Source organism: Bombus huntii, chromosome 8, assembly GCF_024542735.1.
Source record: "Bombus huntii isolate Logan2020A chromosome 8, iyBomHunt1.1, whole genome shotgun sequence".
NCBI lineage: Eukaryota > Metazoa > Arthropoda > Insecta > Hymenoptera > Apidae > Bombus > Bombus huntii.
Genome location: NC_066245.1, coordinates 6,200,059 through 6,217,286, shown reverse-complemented (window position 1 = coordinate 6,217,286; position 17,228 = coordinate 6,200,059). Strand labels below are relative to the sequence as shown.

At 37.7% G+C, this 17,228-nt stretch overlaps 4 protein-coding genes across 8 annotated transcripts in view; 3 read left to right on the top strand and 1 right to left on the bottom strand.

The window, feature by feature from the left end:
• Window positions 1–17,228, top strand: part of LOC126868852 (uncharacterized) — a 152,077-nt gene that overhangs the window by 6,693 nt on the left and 128,156 nt on the right. Inside the window, exon 1 of one of the 3 annotated variants that reach the window (XM_050624794.1) lies at window positions 11,252–12,077. The exons of 1 other annotated variant lie outside the window; for it this stretch is intronic. In XM_050624794.1, the coding sequence (XP_050480751.1) occupies window positions 11,997–12,077 (81 nt within the window). In that variant the 5' untranslated portion in view covers window positions 11,252–11,996. Of the gene's footprint in view, window positions 1–11,251; window positions 12,078–17,228 lie in introns of those variants that run through there. One more of the 3 variants, XM_050624793.1, reaches the window with a different exon arrangement.
• On the top strand, window positions 205–1,576 carry LOC126868853 (cell cycle checkpoint protein RAD1-like). Of its 2 annotated transcripts, none has more exons than XM_050624798.1 (5): window positions 205–432; window positions 518–742; window positions 811–1,005; window positions 1,080–1,355; window positions 1,439–1,576. In XM_050624798.1, the coding sequence occupies exons 1-5, from the start codon at window positions 340–342 to the stop codon at window positions 1,466–1,468; spliced, it is 819 nt and encodes a 272-aa protein (XP_050480755.1). In that variant the 5' UTR covers window positions 205–339; the 3' UTR covers window positions 1,469–1,576. The 2 variants fall into 2 exon arrangements, with proteins under 2 accessions (XP_050480755.1, XP_050480753.1); XM_050624796.1 differs by having other exon boundaries at window positions 796–1,005.
• Window positions 1,621–4,956, bottom strand: LOC126868868 (sodium/calcium exchanger regulatory protein 1). Of its 2 annotated transcripts, none has more exons than XM_050624816.1 (3): window positions 4,735–4,956; window positions 2,620–2,891; window positions 1,621–2,075 (listed from the first exon to the last, which is right to left on the bottom strand). In XM_050624816.1, the coding sequence occupies exons 1-3, from the start codon at window positions 4,805–4,807 to the stop codon at window positions 2,022–2,024; spliced, it is 399 nt and encodes a 132-aa protein (XP_050480773.1). In that variant the 5' UTR covers window positions 4,808–4,956; the 3' UTR covers window positions 1,621–2,021. The 2 variants fall into 2 exon arrangements, with proteins under 2 accessions (XP_050480773.1, XP_050480772.1); XM_050624815.1 differs by lacking the exon at window positions 4,735–4,956 and adding an exon at window positions 3,102–3,362.
• LOC126868862 (uncharacterized) lies at window positions 4,846–10,301 on the top strand. The gene is made up of 4 exons (XM_050624807.1): window positions 4,846–4,972; window positions 6,521–7,561; window positions 7,891–8,050; window positions 8,150–10,301. Exons 2-4 carry the CDS (start codon window positions 7,390–7,392, stop codon window positions 8,550–8,552), a joined length of 735 nt encoding a protein of 244 aa, XP_050480764.1. The 5' UTR covers window positions 4,846–4,972; window positions 6,521–7,389; the 3' UTR covers window positions 8,553–10,301.

Here is a 17,228-nt window from a genome sequence, read left to right as displayed (position 1 = left end):
GTGTTCTACCTCATAATGATAGACATACTGCCAGATATTTAGTGCAAGTTAAAGGATTGTCAGGAGCAATATATATTCTTTTCCCAGATATAAACTATTGTCTTTGTGCATCCTTTAGGTATAAAATATATAACCTCTCTAGGTACTTATAATAACAAATATTGATGATTGTAAAATATACTTCCAGATGTCAAGTGTTAAATGATAGATCTTTATTTACTTGTAAACACGTTTTAGCAGTTTGGCTAACTGCCATCACGAAAGATAAATTGTCTTATCAATATATAACACAGGAACAATTTCAAAGCTTGCTATTATTTCAAGTTTTAGATAAAGAATATGTACACTGAAGTAGAAAATTATAATTTAGTTGCAAAGTTAGGAAATCTTAAAACTATAGTATTGTTACTAAAAGCAATTAATTTTAAAGAGGTATAATAATATTTTTTGAGATTCTTTGAGATTTCTAGTAGAGACAAAATAGATTTTGATATAAGAACTTTTTGATTTTCTTCAGAATGCCACATGTTTTGGAACTGAGAATGGTTTAAAAGTAACAGTAGAAGATGCAAAATGCATGCAAGCTAGTGCTTATATACCAGCTCATGTATTTCAAGTGTTTAATTTAAAGGAAGATGTAATATTTAGAGTAAATTTAAACATATTAGTGGAGTGCCTCTGTATGTTTTGGAGTAATATAAATTGTCAAGGGAGCTCTGTAGCTTTGCAGCTCTTTTATGAAGTATATATGGTCAAAATATATTATAAACCTTGTATTTAGCTATTAATAAATAGAAGTTTTTACAAAAGGGCAATGGACATCCTGTAACAGTTCTGATAGAGGAAGATGGTATTATAACGGATTGTTCTTTAAAAACTCAGGAACCTGATGAGTTATTAGATTTTCATCTTGAACCAGAAAATGTTTTGAACAAAGTAGTCCTCCAAACCGAACTATTAAAAGATATCTTATCCGAACTTGATTCAACTAGTGATTTCATTGAGGTAAAACATAATTTAATGCTTAAAAATTCTATCAAATTATAGCTTATTAATTTTATATTTTGGTAATATTGCAGTTATTTTTATCACCTGCTCCACCTTTTTTTCGTATTAGTACAACTGGTTTAGCTGGAATTTGTCATATTGAATTACCCCATGATGGTGAATTGGTTGACAACTTTCAGTGTACTTCAACAGCTATGTCTAGTTACAAACTCTCACATATTAAGCCAGCTATGAAAGCATTGTCATGTGCAAACAAAGTTTCATTGAGGACTGATACATGTGGACTATTGTGTTTTCAATACATGGTTAAAACCGATGAAGGACATACTTGCTACATAGAATATTATGTAAGGGTGACTTATTCTTGCTCAGTATTTACAAAGAAATATAGTGTATAGATAGATATAAATATATAAATAAAATTTTTCAGATTTCTCCAGTGATAGATCCTAATGGATAATATTACTTAATAAATGTGGTACTAGGATTGTAAATATTTATCAGTAAAGTTTTCAAAATTGTTTTTTTATTTTGTATTATTTATAATTAAAGCTTTTTATTCATTGTATTCGTTTTCATTGTATTTATATAAAAAAAATATTTTGATACAAAGATGTTCAAAATTATTCTTTATTTGTTCTGAAATTTCGTTCGATATATCCATAATGGATATAACATACATGGAAGCATATGAATAACATTTAAAGATGCATAAAAAATATAGAAATATTTGATACTTTCAAAATGCAACATAATTTCCGTCTTACGTATATGAATATGAATGACATTGTATTCATATATCGTATCATACTGCGAAATATTAGACCCTTATTTGAAAATAATACCAGCTGTATCATATTTATGCGTTCATATGTATTATTCTGCGTGTAAAAAAATTTATTTTTTTTACATTTATGAAAACAATATATTGCCCTTAATTAGCGAGAACAACTTTCAACATCATTAATCAATTTTTAATTCATTAAGGAATATTATTTCCTTAAATAACATCTTTATTCTTGAACCTTGTATACTCTTGTACATACGATATCATCAACTTTCATGATCTGAAACATAAAAAATATTTATTTCTTTAATTCGATAAAAAAATTACATATATGTAACAAATATTTTCATATTTTAATAGTTTCATTGAACGAATGTAATATACGATTCCAATAGTTTTTTAAACTGTCTTTCAAGGTTTCGAAACAGTTATTATTAACTCTATTATTGAACTTATTACATTGTTCGAGTCACGAAGAGTAAGCGGTAATTGGCGGACCTTTTGACCAATGACAGGCATTGTTATTATCATCAGATGTTCGCCCTGTTATCTTTCGTAGTGTCGTTCAACCCTGCAGAACTTCCATTGCACAAAATGTAATTCAATTGAAACACTGAGCTTCTAATTCCTTAATGATCGAGATTATGTAATTTATTATGACCACGGTTTTTATTAGATTAAACGTTTACGATTGTACTGAGATAATAAGTAAACTGTTAAGATACAAAGGTTGCTGATAATGTTCTTATAAGATTAAACGAGATAATTTTTTTCTATTCTCTTCCCCTGCCGCGCGTAAATATACTTTTTTTAGGCATACATACCGCTTTCATTTCTGTCGGCGTGAATTCTCTTTCAATAGTGGTATCCTTTTCTCCTTTTTGTACTTGAGTAAGTTTATTTCCATCTAAAGTGCAGACACTCTTCACTTTTCTTCCGTCTGCTGTTTCTTCATCAAATTCCTCACCAAGCTTGAATTTTATTTCAGAGTTCTTGAATGCGCTAGTCGTTTTCAACGTATACACTCCATTGTTCTCTGTTAGTTCAATCACGGGACTCACGCTGCTACCCATTTTACGTGTCATTATACCTACACCTAAAACAAAAAAAAAAAAAGATATACAAAACTCCGAAGTTTAAGAATATACAGATTAAAAAAAATCAAACTCAGTCATTTATAAGAACAGCTTCTCTTCAAATTGATAAATGCAAACGCAGATGTACAATTATAATGTTTGAATTGCATATTAAGTTTAAGATACTTTTTGCTAAATAAATTTGTGTTAAATATGGGAGTCTTCCTTACCCAAGGCTTTCAAGAAGTCGTCAAAATTTTCGCTCGATTGGAGTTTGTATTGTTTTCCGAAAACGGATGAAAGCATTTTGAACGAATAGAACACGACACGTTACCAACGAAAGTAAAAGCAAGACTGAACACCACCGGTGTTATTATCGCATCTTATATCGTGTATAATGGAGGAACCAGGTTCTCCATAATCGAAATACCAATATGTAAACTTTGAAGTTTGAACTTTTCTGCGATTATTTACGATATCTACAGCGCATCGCGCGTACATATCTTGAAAACAAAATATGAAACAGGTTACCATAATCTTATTTGTTCGTTTGTTCGCATTAAATTACACCGGTTACGTGATATTTGTTTTCAATGTACTTTATATGCATATCGATAGATTATGTAATTGCGACCGATATTATTAGCCATACTTTTTGAAAGGTAAATGAAAGTATAAGATCTAAAATATCATCGCGAATCTATAAGAAGTTATAGTATGTTTTTACACACATCAATCATCAGCACGATTTCAGCCTCCCTCGATTCGAGGAAGGAATAATTTATATTCCTTGCTCGTATTAGTCAACACTTTAACGTGTGGGCGATGTCGATCAGAATGAGCTTGCACTTTTATTTAATTTCCGGTAATCGTATGAAATAACCGGTTGCAATATAATGAGAATGTGAAAATGTTGCGGATGCGCTTATACGACTGTTGTCACTTACAATGTGACGAGTAAATCATGCGCATTTTGTAATGTTATGTATCTTGTTCTTCGCTTAAGGCCCCTATTCGTCTATTATCAGGCAACGCGGTCAGTGTATTTTTATTAAGTTAACTCCACAAGTACCATACATTAGTACGATTCGACTGACAATTGCGATTTATTAATCTTGCTGGTAAATTAATTCAAGTGTTAAATTGGAGTACAATCGGACTCTGTCTGTGGCACATGGCGGGAATTAAGCGTGAGGTCAGGTCGTTGCACAGCCACAGGAGCATAGTTCAACATATTAAAATTGATTATCTTATTTATCATTACAATACGTTGCGGACTCTAATATTATAAATGAGATCGTTCGTTTGTGGTGGAATTAAATTTCCCAGCAACAGAACCGGCTATTTCATAGCATTGATTGTGCATGCCACCCACATTCTTGAGGTTTGTCTGACTTTATCAAAATATTTTATTATTTTCTATTTTACTTTAATCTTCCGTCATTAATAAATATTTTCATAACATAGATATATCACAAGTTCGTTCCAACAATCGAGTATATCGATTATTACTACAATACAGCAATGGCATTGCAAGTTGTACTTTCACAATTTCGTTACCAGATCGTAATTGGAATATCTCCCTTATCAAACGACAAAATGTCGTTACTCGCGTGTGTGCTGTACAATATTTATGAATATTTCATTTCGATTATGGTATTTACGATTTATTTGCCACATCAGTCGGCGCTGATAACAACGTTTGATATCATAATCTGCCGGATGAAATTCATGCAACGATACAGAACGTCTCGTGCATTATCATTCACCTTTGTATCGTACGCGCACGTTTAATTATGAATCACGTTCTTGGAACTCAATTGGAGCAACTTACTTACGTATATATTATCAATTCATACGTACCGAGCGCCTTCATGAAATCGTCGAAATTCTCGCTGCTGAACAGCTTGTATTTTTTTCCAAGGAACTCCGGCATGACGATCGATCGAATTTGTCTGGACTCGAACACGTGACCAAAGAATTAGGTCTCAAAGGACGATAGCTTCAGTTGGACAGAGAAACGATAGTAATGAAACGATGTTCACCGTCTTGTTGCCGGCTCTAGACTGACTAGGATCCGGGAGGACGAAGAGCGTTAAAGGTACACTCTGTCTGGACTGACTACACATCTCTCTCTCTTCTCCTTCCCTCTTTAGCTCTCTATGCATCCTCTCTCACTCCTTTTCATTCACCCCCTTTTCGCCCTTCCCTCAATCGATCTTTCTTTCTCATTCGACTTTCCTCACGCTCTTTCCGTCTTCTATTCGAAAATCTTTCATCTCTGTTCCATCATTTAGCTTGCGTGTTTGGGCGGCCCCCTCTCAGAATATTTGCAGCTGCTGCGCAGAGTCTGTCTTTTTCTCGTAGCTTGGAACTTCGTTTGCTTTATTTTTTTATTATACGTTGCGTCGTCGTCAAATCGTTCTTGGCGTTTGTTTAGTTACGGCTATCATAGTAATAGTTTGGTTTTATTTACCAACTTCAACCTTATTTTTGTCGGAGTTGAAGATACATAAATATACCTATTGGTAGAAAACAATATTTAAGCAGTTTCACTTTGACCTGTATTGGTCAAGCCTATGTATAGTCTATACTTTACTGCCTTGTTTTCTTATAATAGTCACAGATATGTATGGGAGACGTTTATTTTTCTCTTCTCTTTCTAGGACATTTTTCTCTTTCACGAAATGTTTTTGAATCGTTACATCGTTCCTCAAGGTTGGATTCTTTCGAATTATTTTTAAAATGGCACCTAATCATTTACATATTTGTCAAAATAACCATAGCATCGATCGTCGTCAATTATTTATATAACGGCAAAACAATGTGACGTTATTGATCACGTGCAAAACATATTCATCCGACTATGCAAAGTTTGTCGTTTGTTGGACAGCAAGCATTTGCGCGATGCATCAATTAATTCTGATATTTTACAGTTAGATCGTGAACGTAATTATTTATGATCTCAGTAGTACGTCAAAGTGTTTCATTTAGTTTGCTCTTTCATTTTACTCTTCATCGTAAAAACGTGTTGCTATCAACGCCATGAACTTGCCCGATAAAACAATCGCCAGTGATATTATACAACTTCGGACGTATTATAAACCGAATTTCGTTAATCCCCAGTTTCTGTTTGTAAAAATGGTCGCGAAGGTGTCTTTACTAGATCGCAGGCGAGATAAGAGGATATAACGTTTCATTCAGCAACCAGCCGGCGTCGATTTCGCTGCGTTTGCCAAACGGCCGGACATGGTCGATAACGGCGCGGTAGAAACGCGACGACGTGGCCGCGGCGCGTCCGCGTCCATTCTTGTTGAGCACGGTGTCTACGATCGCGTAGCAACGCGCCACATTCGACGTACCTACTCGTACACTTAGCAACACGTTTGGCAACGTCGAAACTTGCGGCGAATTCCGCATCAACAACGACGATGAGAACGTAATCCACCTGTATCCATCTACATACGTACGTGTTCTATCAAAACGATCCGAAGCGTTCGCTGGATCGTACGAACCACGAAATCACCGATGTGTTCTCGTTTACCGTAGTGCAAGTAATCGCATCGTTTGATAATGATGTTTTGTCTTTTGTGAGATTACGTAAGTGCACTTTGAATTTTCGCGATTTGATGGTCCCATCTAATTATAGATCCAAAGACGAAACATGCGTTTTGTTCACGTGCGAATATCGGACTACCTCCTACAACCGGTTTCAGCCGATCACCGGTTTCTCTCGCAACGTTATTATAAACCCGGTGCGGTCGATGAGCGCCAGTATCACCGCATTGAAAATGCGGCGGCGACGACCGGCCAACGAGGATGCGTCGCACACACATCCACGCAGAGGAAAGGAGGCAATCGCGACGTGCTCGCGGGTTTCGCCGTCTTTTCAGTCTCGACTGACCGGGTAGATTTGGCAACGCTGCGGCATAGCAGCGGCATAGATTCCGCTCCGCAACCGCAACCGCACGCCAGCCTAGCGCCATGATGCCAAACCAAGCCAGCCGTACAACGGTTTCTCCGCAGTGACGCGCAAGCTGCCGGCGACGGCGTAGCGTACACAAGCCAAATCGCTTGCGGGATCATAACGTTCCGTCCAAAAATTTCTTTTTCCAATTCTTTTTCTTAGTCTTCGCGCGCTTCGATCGTCGACATCGACCAACGCGCGAGTATTCACGCGCGATACGAACAACCTTCGTTCTTATTCATTGGTCGCGAATTGGCCAGCTCGTGCGATCGTATACACGTTCAGCTTAATCCGAATCGATACACTCGTATCTTGCTCGTTCGACCGTTGAAACACGATCGACTCTAGTCGAGTCGTGTCATCCCCTTTTGTAATCGGTATCGTTAAGTAGCGGCAAATTTCTCTTCTTTGTTACATGGTTACGTTCTTTCCTTTCCTTTCTTTTGTTGTTAATATTTGAAGTAATTGAACGACAAAAAGAAGAGAAAATCTATAAGGAATAAAAAAGAATCTCAAAGGTGACTTTGATAAACCTTCCCACGATAAGCACCATGTTCGATACTGAGAAATTTATCGGAGAAATCGAGAAACGACCGGCGATTTATGATGTGAATCGTAGCGAGTACAACGACCGTAATGCCAAGATGACCGCGTGGGACGAGGTCTGCCAGGTGATGGTACCGAATTGGGCGCGCTTGACGGACGAGGAGAGAAACGTAGAAGGTATACAGCCTCTTGCGATCGATCGATCCGGATTCCTCGACTTGCACTTACTCGACCCTGGCACGAGTTGTCGTGACCGTACCTGCAGTCGTTTAAAATTAGTACAAATTGTTTCATCTATTCAATAATTATAACAATAACTATCGTTCTACTTACATAATCTTTAATAAAAAAACAAGATAGAAATATCTTGTTTTTTCCGACGCAAGTGATCAGTTTTTATAGATCTCCTTTAAAACCATCGTAGGAAATAATCTTTAGTAAGAGTAATTTTGTTTATTATCGTTAGAACATGTTATATATCTACAACAGAGTCCCATAATTTGCAGAGAAAAACTTACGTGGAAAATGGAGAAATATCCGTGACTATTTTATGAAAGAATTGAAGCTTCAGAAATCACAGAAAGTAGGGCCGGTTGGTCGGAAACGAAAGAAATACATGTATTTCGATCAACTGTTATTTCTAATGCCAACGGTGGAGAATAAACGGTTAGTACCTCCCGAATGTTGTGAGCGCGGAGATCGTTCGTATTTGAACGACGCATTAGCCAGTCTATAGTCGTATGCCCGTATTCCTATACATTACAGAAATGCCGGTACTACATTAAATAATTGCAAATCTGAGGAGAGCGAGGGTGAAATTGACAATCCGGTGATCGAAGAATACGACGTACCATTGGCCCATGCTGCTCCCTCCATTACCACTGGCAGGGAATACCTTCAGCCGGGCGCATCCTATAAAATGTGCCCCCGTTATCCGAAGCAGCTTTGTGAGACGTCGTTCGCGTCCTTCGATAATGAAATTCACGATATCCTGTCGTCACACAGCAGCCAACGAGTTACATACGATGAGGATGACTACGACAAAATGTTTCTACTCTCGTTGTTGCCGATCATTCGACAAGTACCGGAAGAGAAGAAGCTCGATGTCCGGATACAGATGCAACAAGTCTTGGCCCTGGCACTTCGTCCTCCGGATAGTATGCAATGATAATTCTGATATTTCGAAGATTTTCTAATAAAAGCACGGCGAACTAGGACATGTGAGTATGCTAGTCCATACGAAAAAAATTCTTTTTTTATTCCGTTGTTTCCGTTAACAACGATAATTATGCAAACGGAGAAACGATATTTTTATGAATTTAGTATCGCGTATTTTTTGAACTTTGGAACATTGCAACGAAGTTATATCTACATCGCACTTCAATTGTGTTCGTTTTGATAAAGGCTAATATCATCGTAGATGTTATATAGATTGTTTATATCGTAGACATAGCGAAACCACGATAATGTTTGAGAATGTCTTGAACATAAGCTTTTATGAAAGAACCATGACTTAACGGATTACACTTCGAGTACCTATATCTGTGATATTACACGAGAAAAACTACTTTTGACAAATGCAATACTAAAAATAGGATTTATAACGTGTCCTACTCTACTATAGAAAGGATGGTATACATAGTTGTTTTTCCTACATAAGACAATGATATAATATGTATTTTCGTAATTTGAAATAAATGCCAGTGGATTATCGATATTTGTCCAATATGGATAAGCGTGTGGATGCGTTGCGCAAGATTATAATGAGTATGTAAATATGCAAAAAATAAACGATACGTAAGGTTACTTCTCGTCGATACAGAATTCGCTTGCGTTTTAGGAAGTATGGACAGGTGGCAGCACCAGTACTATACTTTCGAACTTTTCACTTTTCGTACTTCAGGTAACGCATATCGAACTACTTAATTTAGCAATTTAGTAGATATTTAATGGAATCACGGAAATTATCCCATTAAAATGCGCCTACTTAATTTCGCACTTAAATAATGTACTTGCAGTAAGATTTATCGTTAAACATGATTCGTATTTACTCATTTTGTACTAATCTATTATTTGTCAGTTTAAAATAAAATTATTGTCGAAATATGATAATCACTGCCCGTATCGTATAAATTTATCCTTCGTTCGTTCACGATGGCAGTAAATTCGATGCGGGAAGAAACTTTGAGGTATCCATTATTTCTCGAGAAACTTAATGGTGACGTGAATGGTCGTAATATCATTTACATCTCGGTACGCTGAGGAAATTTTGAAGTAGCATTTTAAGACGACATAAAATCTTATCAAAAGTTGAAAAACCTATTTTAACATGGTTGACTTTTAATCGTTAACTGGAATAAGATGTAGATATACCTTTTTATGTAAAAGCAAGTCAAACGTTATATCGATCCTAAATCGAACTTAACTAAGATTATACTTCAAGTATTTGTTAGAATATTTAGTTCTAATCTAACAGATACAGAAAGAGTAACCCGATATCATTGAATAAGAGAAAAATGTATTTGTTCGGATATCGTATCGTTTGTCGTTCCATTTTTACAGAGTGCGAACTGTATTTAATTAACCTACCATCGCATCCTCTAGTGGGTGGTATCCTGTTGTAGCATAACGTAAAATGGTATTCATGCAGCGCATCTAATTATAACAAATAATGAGGTCCATCCAGAATCTAAATTCACGATGTCCTATTTTTTTTATAGTTAAAAGTACAAAGGGGATGGAAATACGATGTATACTTTACTATTTTGTTAGTTTAGTGAGCGTACAGCGGTAAATATCGATTAAAAATTCTGTAATGTGAAAATACTTTGTGGTTTCTGCAATCGTTGTTCTTCGAATCTCGATTGCCGATATGTATGTAATCTCTATTGTTGATATAAAGCAATTTTAAATGAAATTTTGATCCAAATCTCTTTAACAAAACTCACCGAATAAATTGAATTTCGATTCGATACGACTAACCACGACTGTTCGTTCACCAAAGTGCTAAAATAATGTACCTTGGTAACGAGAACGATGCGTACACCTATTAGCTGTTGCGCCCCCACTCATTTAAATATAAACTGCCAATCATTGGCTTTCCATATAAATTGCATAGATCGTAGACACCTTCGGTTATAATATTTGACCAATTTCGTTTTACAACAGAACAAAATGAAGTCGTTAGAAATTTCGTTGACTCTATCATTTCTTTTGTCATCGAGCGTTTACGATCTGAAAGTTCAGACAATGGAGATGCATCGTTTCCCCATACCATTGTCTCGTTTTTTTGTTTTTCTACGGTATTTCATACTCAAAAAAAAAAAAAAAAAAAGAATAAAACCAAAGAGTGGACCACAAATACAGCATTACAATACGTTTGAAAACAAAGAATCGTTTTTTCCTATCATACATTTAATCCACAAATAAATTACTTCGATGAAACTTTGCCTCTATATCTACGTTTATCGATTATTATTCAACAAAATGTCCTTGATCCGTATTCGAAGGGTGAAAATTAATTCAGCGATTTCTGACTGGAACACTAGATGATAAAAATGGCATTAACGCATTGACAAGGACAATCGGTAACCGGCTTGGAACATCAGGCGTGTAAACATGCAAGGGTTACCAGCAACTAGTGGCGTTTGTTGAAACCCAACCCCTCGGTGAACCCTCCTTTCCCTTCCATTCACTCCCTTCCTGAATAGACACAGCCACCCCCTCGATTTCCACGTATCCACCCCTCTCTCCTAGCCATTTCTCTCACCCTTGCTCGTTCACCGTTCCCCTCTTCTCGCTATCTGTCTCTTTCCCCCTTCGACACGCGCGGCTTTCTCTCGCGCGCGCGTTCTTCTGCCTCTGGAGCAACTCGCAGCATCCATCGGCCCGCTCCGGACTTCAGTCCATGTCGAGAACGCGGCACCGCCGGGACCCTAAGGACCCTTCGATATTCACGGATCCTTAGACCTTGCGAGCTAGTGGTATCGAGACAAAGCTGTTCGTTCGAAAGCCACAGCCACGTTTCAATCAAATCGTCGACCGATCGAGCGTATTTTTCAAATAAACCCGACACCGCACTCCTGTCAGTGGGAAACTGATCTCGTTCCACTGGAGAACTGGTATCCTCTATGGTACCTGAAACTTGAGCCTTCTTCCTCGATCGAGCATATTATGCTACCAGCGAAACAAAGAATCTCGACGACCTCTCAATAAGCATTTCTAAAGCGTCGAGATCTGTTTACGTATAATACGTGGTGGACGTATAATACGAAAAAAACGGAGCGTCCGATACTTTCGAATTCATTTGTCATTTTGGCCAAGAACCCGTGTCCCGAAGGATCAGCTATCAGCTGTCCGATTCTATTCGGATGTTCTAAGGGGTTGTCAGAGTATAAAAGTAGATAGTCGAATTTAATGCGGATAGAAGTAAACCGCCTAAAGCGTGATCTTTGAGGAAGCGACAGTTGGAAGGGAAGAGGAGCCACGAGGGCCCGCGAGGAGACTGAAGAAGAGAGATTTCCCGCAAGACTGCCGGGGGTTGTTGCCCAGCCCCGGAGAAGCGGACATCAGGCCCGGATGTTCGCAAGGACGAGACGCCGAAAGCGCTGCCATGCTACAAGGGAAACTTTTCACGGCCGTCAACAAATTCCTTACGACATCCCCTTTGGTTAACAAAATCAAGTTGCTGATTGTAAGTTTCTATTTCTTCTCTCTCTCTCTCCTTCTCTCTTTGTTTCTCTGCATCTCTGTCTATCTGTCTGTCTGTCTCTCTCTGTCTCCCTCTCATCACTTCCCTTGTCCGTGTCTGTCTTTGACCTTCTTCTCCACTGGCACAGTTTCTCTTCGACCTTATTGAGAAAAGTTGTCAGTCGCTGTCTCCGGTTTGATTGTATTCCGAGCCGTCCCGAGGAAACTGTTTAGAAAATTGTCGTATATATCCTCGACCAGCCAGATGGGGAGAATATTTGTTGTATATTGGAGTCACTTTTCTCCGCTATGATCTTCTCCACTGCCTTAATGGAGAAAATGCATTAGTAGCTGAACGTATGAAATTGAAACTATATTTCGGACCATTTTCTTCGATGAAAGAATATAACCTTGTGGATAGGAGGAACGTAACGTGAAATGCTTGGAAGGGAGGGTGGAATTTCTCGAAATTCCTCGTTGCATGCTTAACTCGGAGTACGTTACATTCTGCAGAAAGGCACCAGCAGAAATTCGCAATACAGATTTTTTCTCGTGAGAAGGAAAATAGCTCGGATGATACTACAACAGCGATAGTATGTTGGAAATGCAAGCTGTACAGTTTTTACGTACCCTTCCTCCAGTTCGAGAAAGTATTTATAGTAGCTTTCCGAGAGGGATCTTTTTGTTTACCTGACTACGAAGTGAGAATTTTGTGCCAGCGAAATGGCCCGTGGAAACTTCGAACCTGTTTTTCCCAGTCATGAATACGACCAGGGTGGCACCTTTAATTGCACACAATTATCTAACTCCACGCTTGTTTGAGCACCATTATACCTTCTTCTACCACTGACTCACCCAACTTTTTACTTTCATTTACTTTTTCCAAATATTCTCTTAGGTCTCGAGTTAATCTTCGCTAATAGTAAAAACGCGAGCGTTAAGGAATCAGAATATTAGAGGGCTTAGTCATCTCCAATATATATTTCATAAAGAATTAGGTGGGAGAATCGTACAGTTTAAAATTATGTGGTAAAAGTGCAGCGATTTGGTAGCAAAGAATTGTCACGTCCTATCAATCATGTAATTTCATACACGTGCTTCGAAACCGAACGAAGTCATTGATTGAACATTAATGCAAATCGATAATGCTCCTATCTACGAGAGTAGTTACATGCGCATACCTTGTAATGCTCCAAATTATATAGCGATACACGTCAGTTATTTGCCAGATGAAACAATCAAAGCACACTCCATTTCCCTCGTTTTAACTTGTTGCTCATCGTACCTCCATATCCTTCCGTATGTTTATCATTGGTTCTAACTGAATACCATATTCCTGTCACTGATAAATCCTATGGAATTCGTCTTTGGCATGTAACGACGACTACAAGCGAATGATCAAAGGCACACGGATCGTAATTTCATGTCGTATTCGTGAAACAACAACGTATGATTCTACCAATTTACCTTGCACGTTTGATACAAGATAACCTAACACATCTTTAATTAAATTTAATCAGGGAACAAACGTATCGTGGGGGATTAGGAACAAGCAATTGAATTCTCCATTCCGCACGGAAATGATACATGCCAAATATAGGAATACATTTTAAGGGATCATCCTCGTCGTATTACATGCGCCAATCCCTGTATCGTCTTAGGATTCGTTTCGAAGATTCCACGTGTAATCTTCGACGTATTATGTAGAATATTCTCTCTCTCTCTCTCTGTTTCATTAAGCGATACAATCAAAATCATAGGTATAAGATTTATATTTATTTAAAATTTGTTGCTACGAATTGATTATGGATTTATAGTACTTTTCCAAGAAAGTGAGTTTGTCTAAATTATTGAAAAATGCAGCTTACTGTTGGGATCTCTTCAATTAGACGTGACCACTTTCGTTAATCATACTCCTAGAACTGAAAGTGCACGCGAGATTCAGCTCACAATCCCTAATTCATTACTGACTAATTGAATTTGCGTTTCTTCCGCTCGTCCTCTTACCAGCTCTGCAAGGTACCTGACTTGATGTTTCTATTTACAAGTATCAGACTTCCGATAAAGCACTTTGATCCGGTTGCTCGAGTACTGTTTCGGACGTTTCAACATTGTCGTCTGTTGGAACGGAACGAATCTCTAGGAGTTCTCGCGTTTCTCCGTCATTCTCGACGTGCCATTATCATCGACGAATGTTCACCGCAGAACTCGAAATTCCGACCGGGCACGATGCTACACGCGAAGACAAATGGTCAGATCGTAAGCAGATACGAGACGCCGTCTAAAAGAATGCACTGGTGGACAACTTCTAGCCCGAACTGCATCGCGAATGAGCCCTTTGAATAGCAAGGCGTAGCAGCCACGTTTGTTGCAGAGTGTAGAGTCCATCGTGCTTTCATCCTGCCTCCATAGTTTGTTACTTTATCAGTTTACGTGAGCCACACACAGTGGTACAGGTCAGTCTGTTGACTTCCCCAACGAGATTAGCATTGTGTTCTTTCACTTGCAGCGTTCCTGTGATTCTATTAGCCCGAGCAGAGTTTTTCTCTACGTGCCGCTTTGTTGTGTTTTTATTGCTGTTCATGGTGTTTTATGTTGCAACTTGCAGAATCCACATACCTACTTTTTTACTCGTGTTTGGCTTTGTGAAATTTCTGCATGGATGCGTGTTACTACTAGGAAAGAATGATCTTTGGTTTGAACATTCTACCCTTTCAGTTTCGTCAAATCAAAGAAATCATACTTGTCGTTCGTTTAAAAAGTTGTACAAACAATTTTCATTTCTTGGAACTCGATATTGTGTGTTTGCTACCGATATATAAAATATATCGATTGAGTTATGATTTTAATCTTTAATTGGTTTATTTACCTGGTCCGTCTCAGATTATATAGATTGTCGATAGATTATCATCAACTTTGAAGATCCAGTAATTCATTTTTCAAAGAAATAAGCTTTGCAGCAAATCTACCTTTTATTATACGTATTCATACATATAACAAAATATTCGAACTAATTTTAAACGAATTTTCAGCTTTGCTTCGTTCATTTGACAGCCGTATCACGCGACACATGATTGGTCAATTATCAGCATTTATGGGCACATGTTATACGCAAATTGCGTTCCAGATCAACGGAATTTTTGTCAAACGTCTGTCGAAATATTCACTGAAAATCTCAGCAGGATTTTCCCGCGCGTTGAAATCCCTGGAAGTTCCAGTGTGTACCATTCTATCGAATCAGTTTCCATCAATTTGATCAATTCACCTGCGAATTATGACGTTATAAATTTGAATCATTCGTATTACGTTTTAATAGACTTTCTATGAGATATCGTGAGTTTTCATTCTTTTTTTCTTTTTTTTTTTTCGTCGATCGAAAATTTGCTACCCGATAAAGGAATAATTAACTACGATCAACTTCATCGAGCAGGGTAAATGTTTAAAACAAACGGTCCGGTTTGGCTTTCTCTGGTTTCAGCCGACGAAAACCGTCGGGCCAGTTCAGTTTCAGGCGGCGCACCGTATATGCACGTAATTGCGCATCGTTTAAACGTAGATTAAAGGAACATGTTGACAGCCGTAACATTGCACGTCCGAGCATCATAATAAAAACCGGGTCAATCCGCAACGTTTTGGCGATGACACAATTTCGTACTCATCGCAAAGCACGTAAGTTACTTTGAAAATGTTAATGAGTCAGGACTAACCAAACCGTTAGTCCATATTATGATTACATAATTTGGGTCTTTGAAATGCTCAAGGAGAGGAGAGTTATTAACATCACTGGATGTCCTCTTCAAATTTCTGAACGTGAAATTTGGAGAGCGGAATATATGCTTATCTAGAAATTTAGAAGAAAAGTCACAGTTATAATTATGTATTTCCATCCCGATTGGTTAAAATATAAGATAAGATAAGAATTTTACGAAACAGATCTCCCAAAAATCATCGAAAATAATTCGAGCTCGCGATATTTAGCATATATTATATGTATCGTTCATCACGTTTACGTACTTTATCTCTTCGTTAGCAGATCATATCTGCCTAAATATAGTTTGCATTTTTCCTTTGGTAGAACACCTGAGCGTTTCTTCATTCATTTGCGATGTGCTTTACAACGATTCTTTAATAGGTTCTTTTTATACTGGCGCAGAGAAAATGGAGGAATGTGGCTTGAAGAAGACAGTAAGTGGTGGAGTAGTGGAAGGTCGAATTTAATTAGAGTATTCCATTTTCTGTGGTAATTTGTAAGAAATAGGCGAACGTTTCATTATTTTAATTCGTTCAGAGCTTTCTCTAAATTTGTACCTATCGTAAAGGAAAAAATTTCCTGTGGTTCGTTGCAATACGCCCACTCGACTTCTGTTTGATTTATAATGCTTAGGCACTTGATTCCAATTTAAAAAATTGAGTAAAAATATAGAGAAAGGATAGTATGACGAATATCTCACGATATGAAACTTGTTAACTCGCTAAAACATTTAATTTCTGTTTCGAAGCATCGAGAACGATAAGATAATTTTGAAAAATTATCAGCACTCATACTTTCCGCAGGCATTGTGCTGTCAACAATACGCTATATACGAAATCTTACAACGCTGACCTATCTGCTTTCATCTTACGTAAAGTAAGAAACGTATAGCCAAGACGCATTCCATTTACCGCTTTGTATGTCACATCTTATAACGAGCTACTCAAAGGTAGGGAAGAACGGTACCGGTGGAATGCGCAACAGAAGCATACAATAGCCTGTAAGCTTCGATACTTCTCCCTTGTCAATTTGCATATCGACGCAGATACCGCATGTCGTCAATTCTTCGACCAGGATCATCCTTTATTCCTTGTTTTCGCTATTGCTTTTTATCGCCGATCAAAGTTTTCACACTGGGTGTTTCGATTAGAACGAACACATTTAATACAAGACGTCGTAAAATGTTATATTTCATCGAGTTAGTGACAAAAGGAACGATCCATGATGTATATTTATTCTCTCCTAGATCGTAAAGCGAAGAACAGGCCAAACGACATAATGTTTACGAGGACGAAGAGTTTAATTGATATCGACTCATAAATTTCATAGGTTTTCATATCCTGTCGAGATATATCTTTCCGTGTCGCAAAACCCGGAGGAGCTTTCATATCACACGCGTGCACC

Bases quoted from the DNA above. Each gene is read 5' to 3' on its own strand.
- LOC126868862 (XM_050624807.1), top strand. From the start codon at position 7,390: ATGTTCGATACTGAGAAATTTATCGGAGAAATCGAGAAACGACCGGCG. The intron at 7,562-7,890 runs GTATACAGCCTC...CATAATTTGCAG, and splicing joins CGAGGAGAGAAACGTAGAAG to AGAAAAACTTACGTGGAAAA. The intron at 8,051-8,149 runs GTTAGTACCTCC...TATACATTACAG, and splicing joins CCAACGGTGGAGAATAAACG to AAATGCCGGTACTACATTAA.
- LOC126868853 (XM_050624796.1), top strand. From the start codon at position 340: ATGTACACTGAAGTAGAAAATTATAATTTAGTTGCAAAGTTAGGAAAT. The intron at 433-517 runs GTATAATAATAT...GATTTTCTTCAG, and splicing joins AAGCAATTAATTTTAAAGAG to AATGCCACATGTTTTGGAAC. The intron at 743-795 runs GTATATATGGTC...ATTAATAAATAG, and splicing joins CTTTGCAGCTCTTTTATGAA to AAGTTTTTACAAAAGGGCAA.
- LOC126868868 (XM_050624815.1), bottom strand. From the start codon at position 3,177: ATGCTTTCATCCGTTTTCGGAAAACAATACAAACTCCAATCGAGCGAA. The intron at 2,892-3,101 runs GTAAGGAAGACT...TTTTTGTTTTAG, and splicing joins CGACTTCTTGAAAGCCTTGG to GTGTAGGTATAATGACACGT. The intron at 2,076-2,619 runs GTATGTATGCCT...TTTATGTTTCAG, and splicing joins CGCCGACAGAAATGAAAGCG to ATCATGAAAGTTGATGATAT.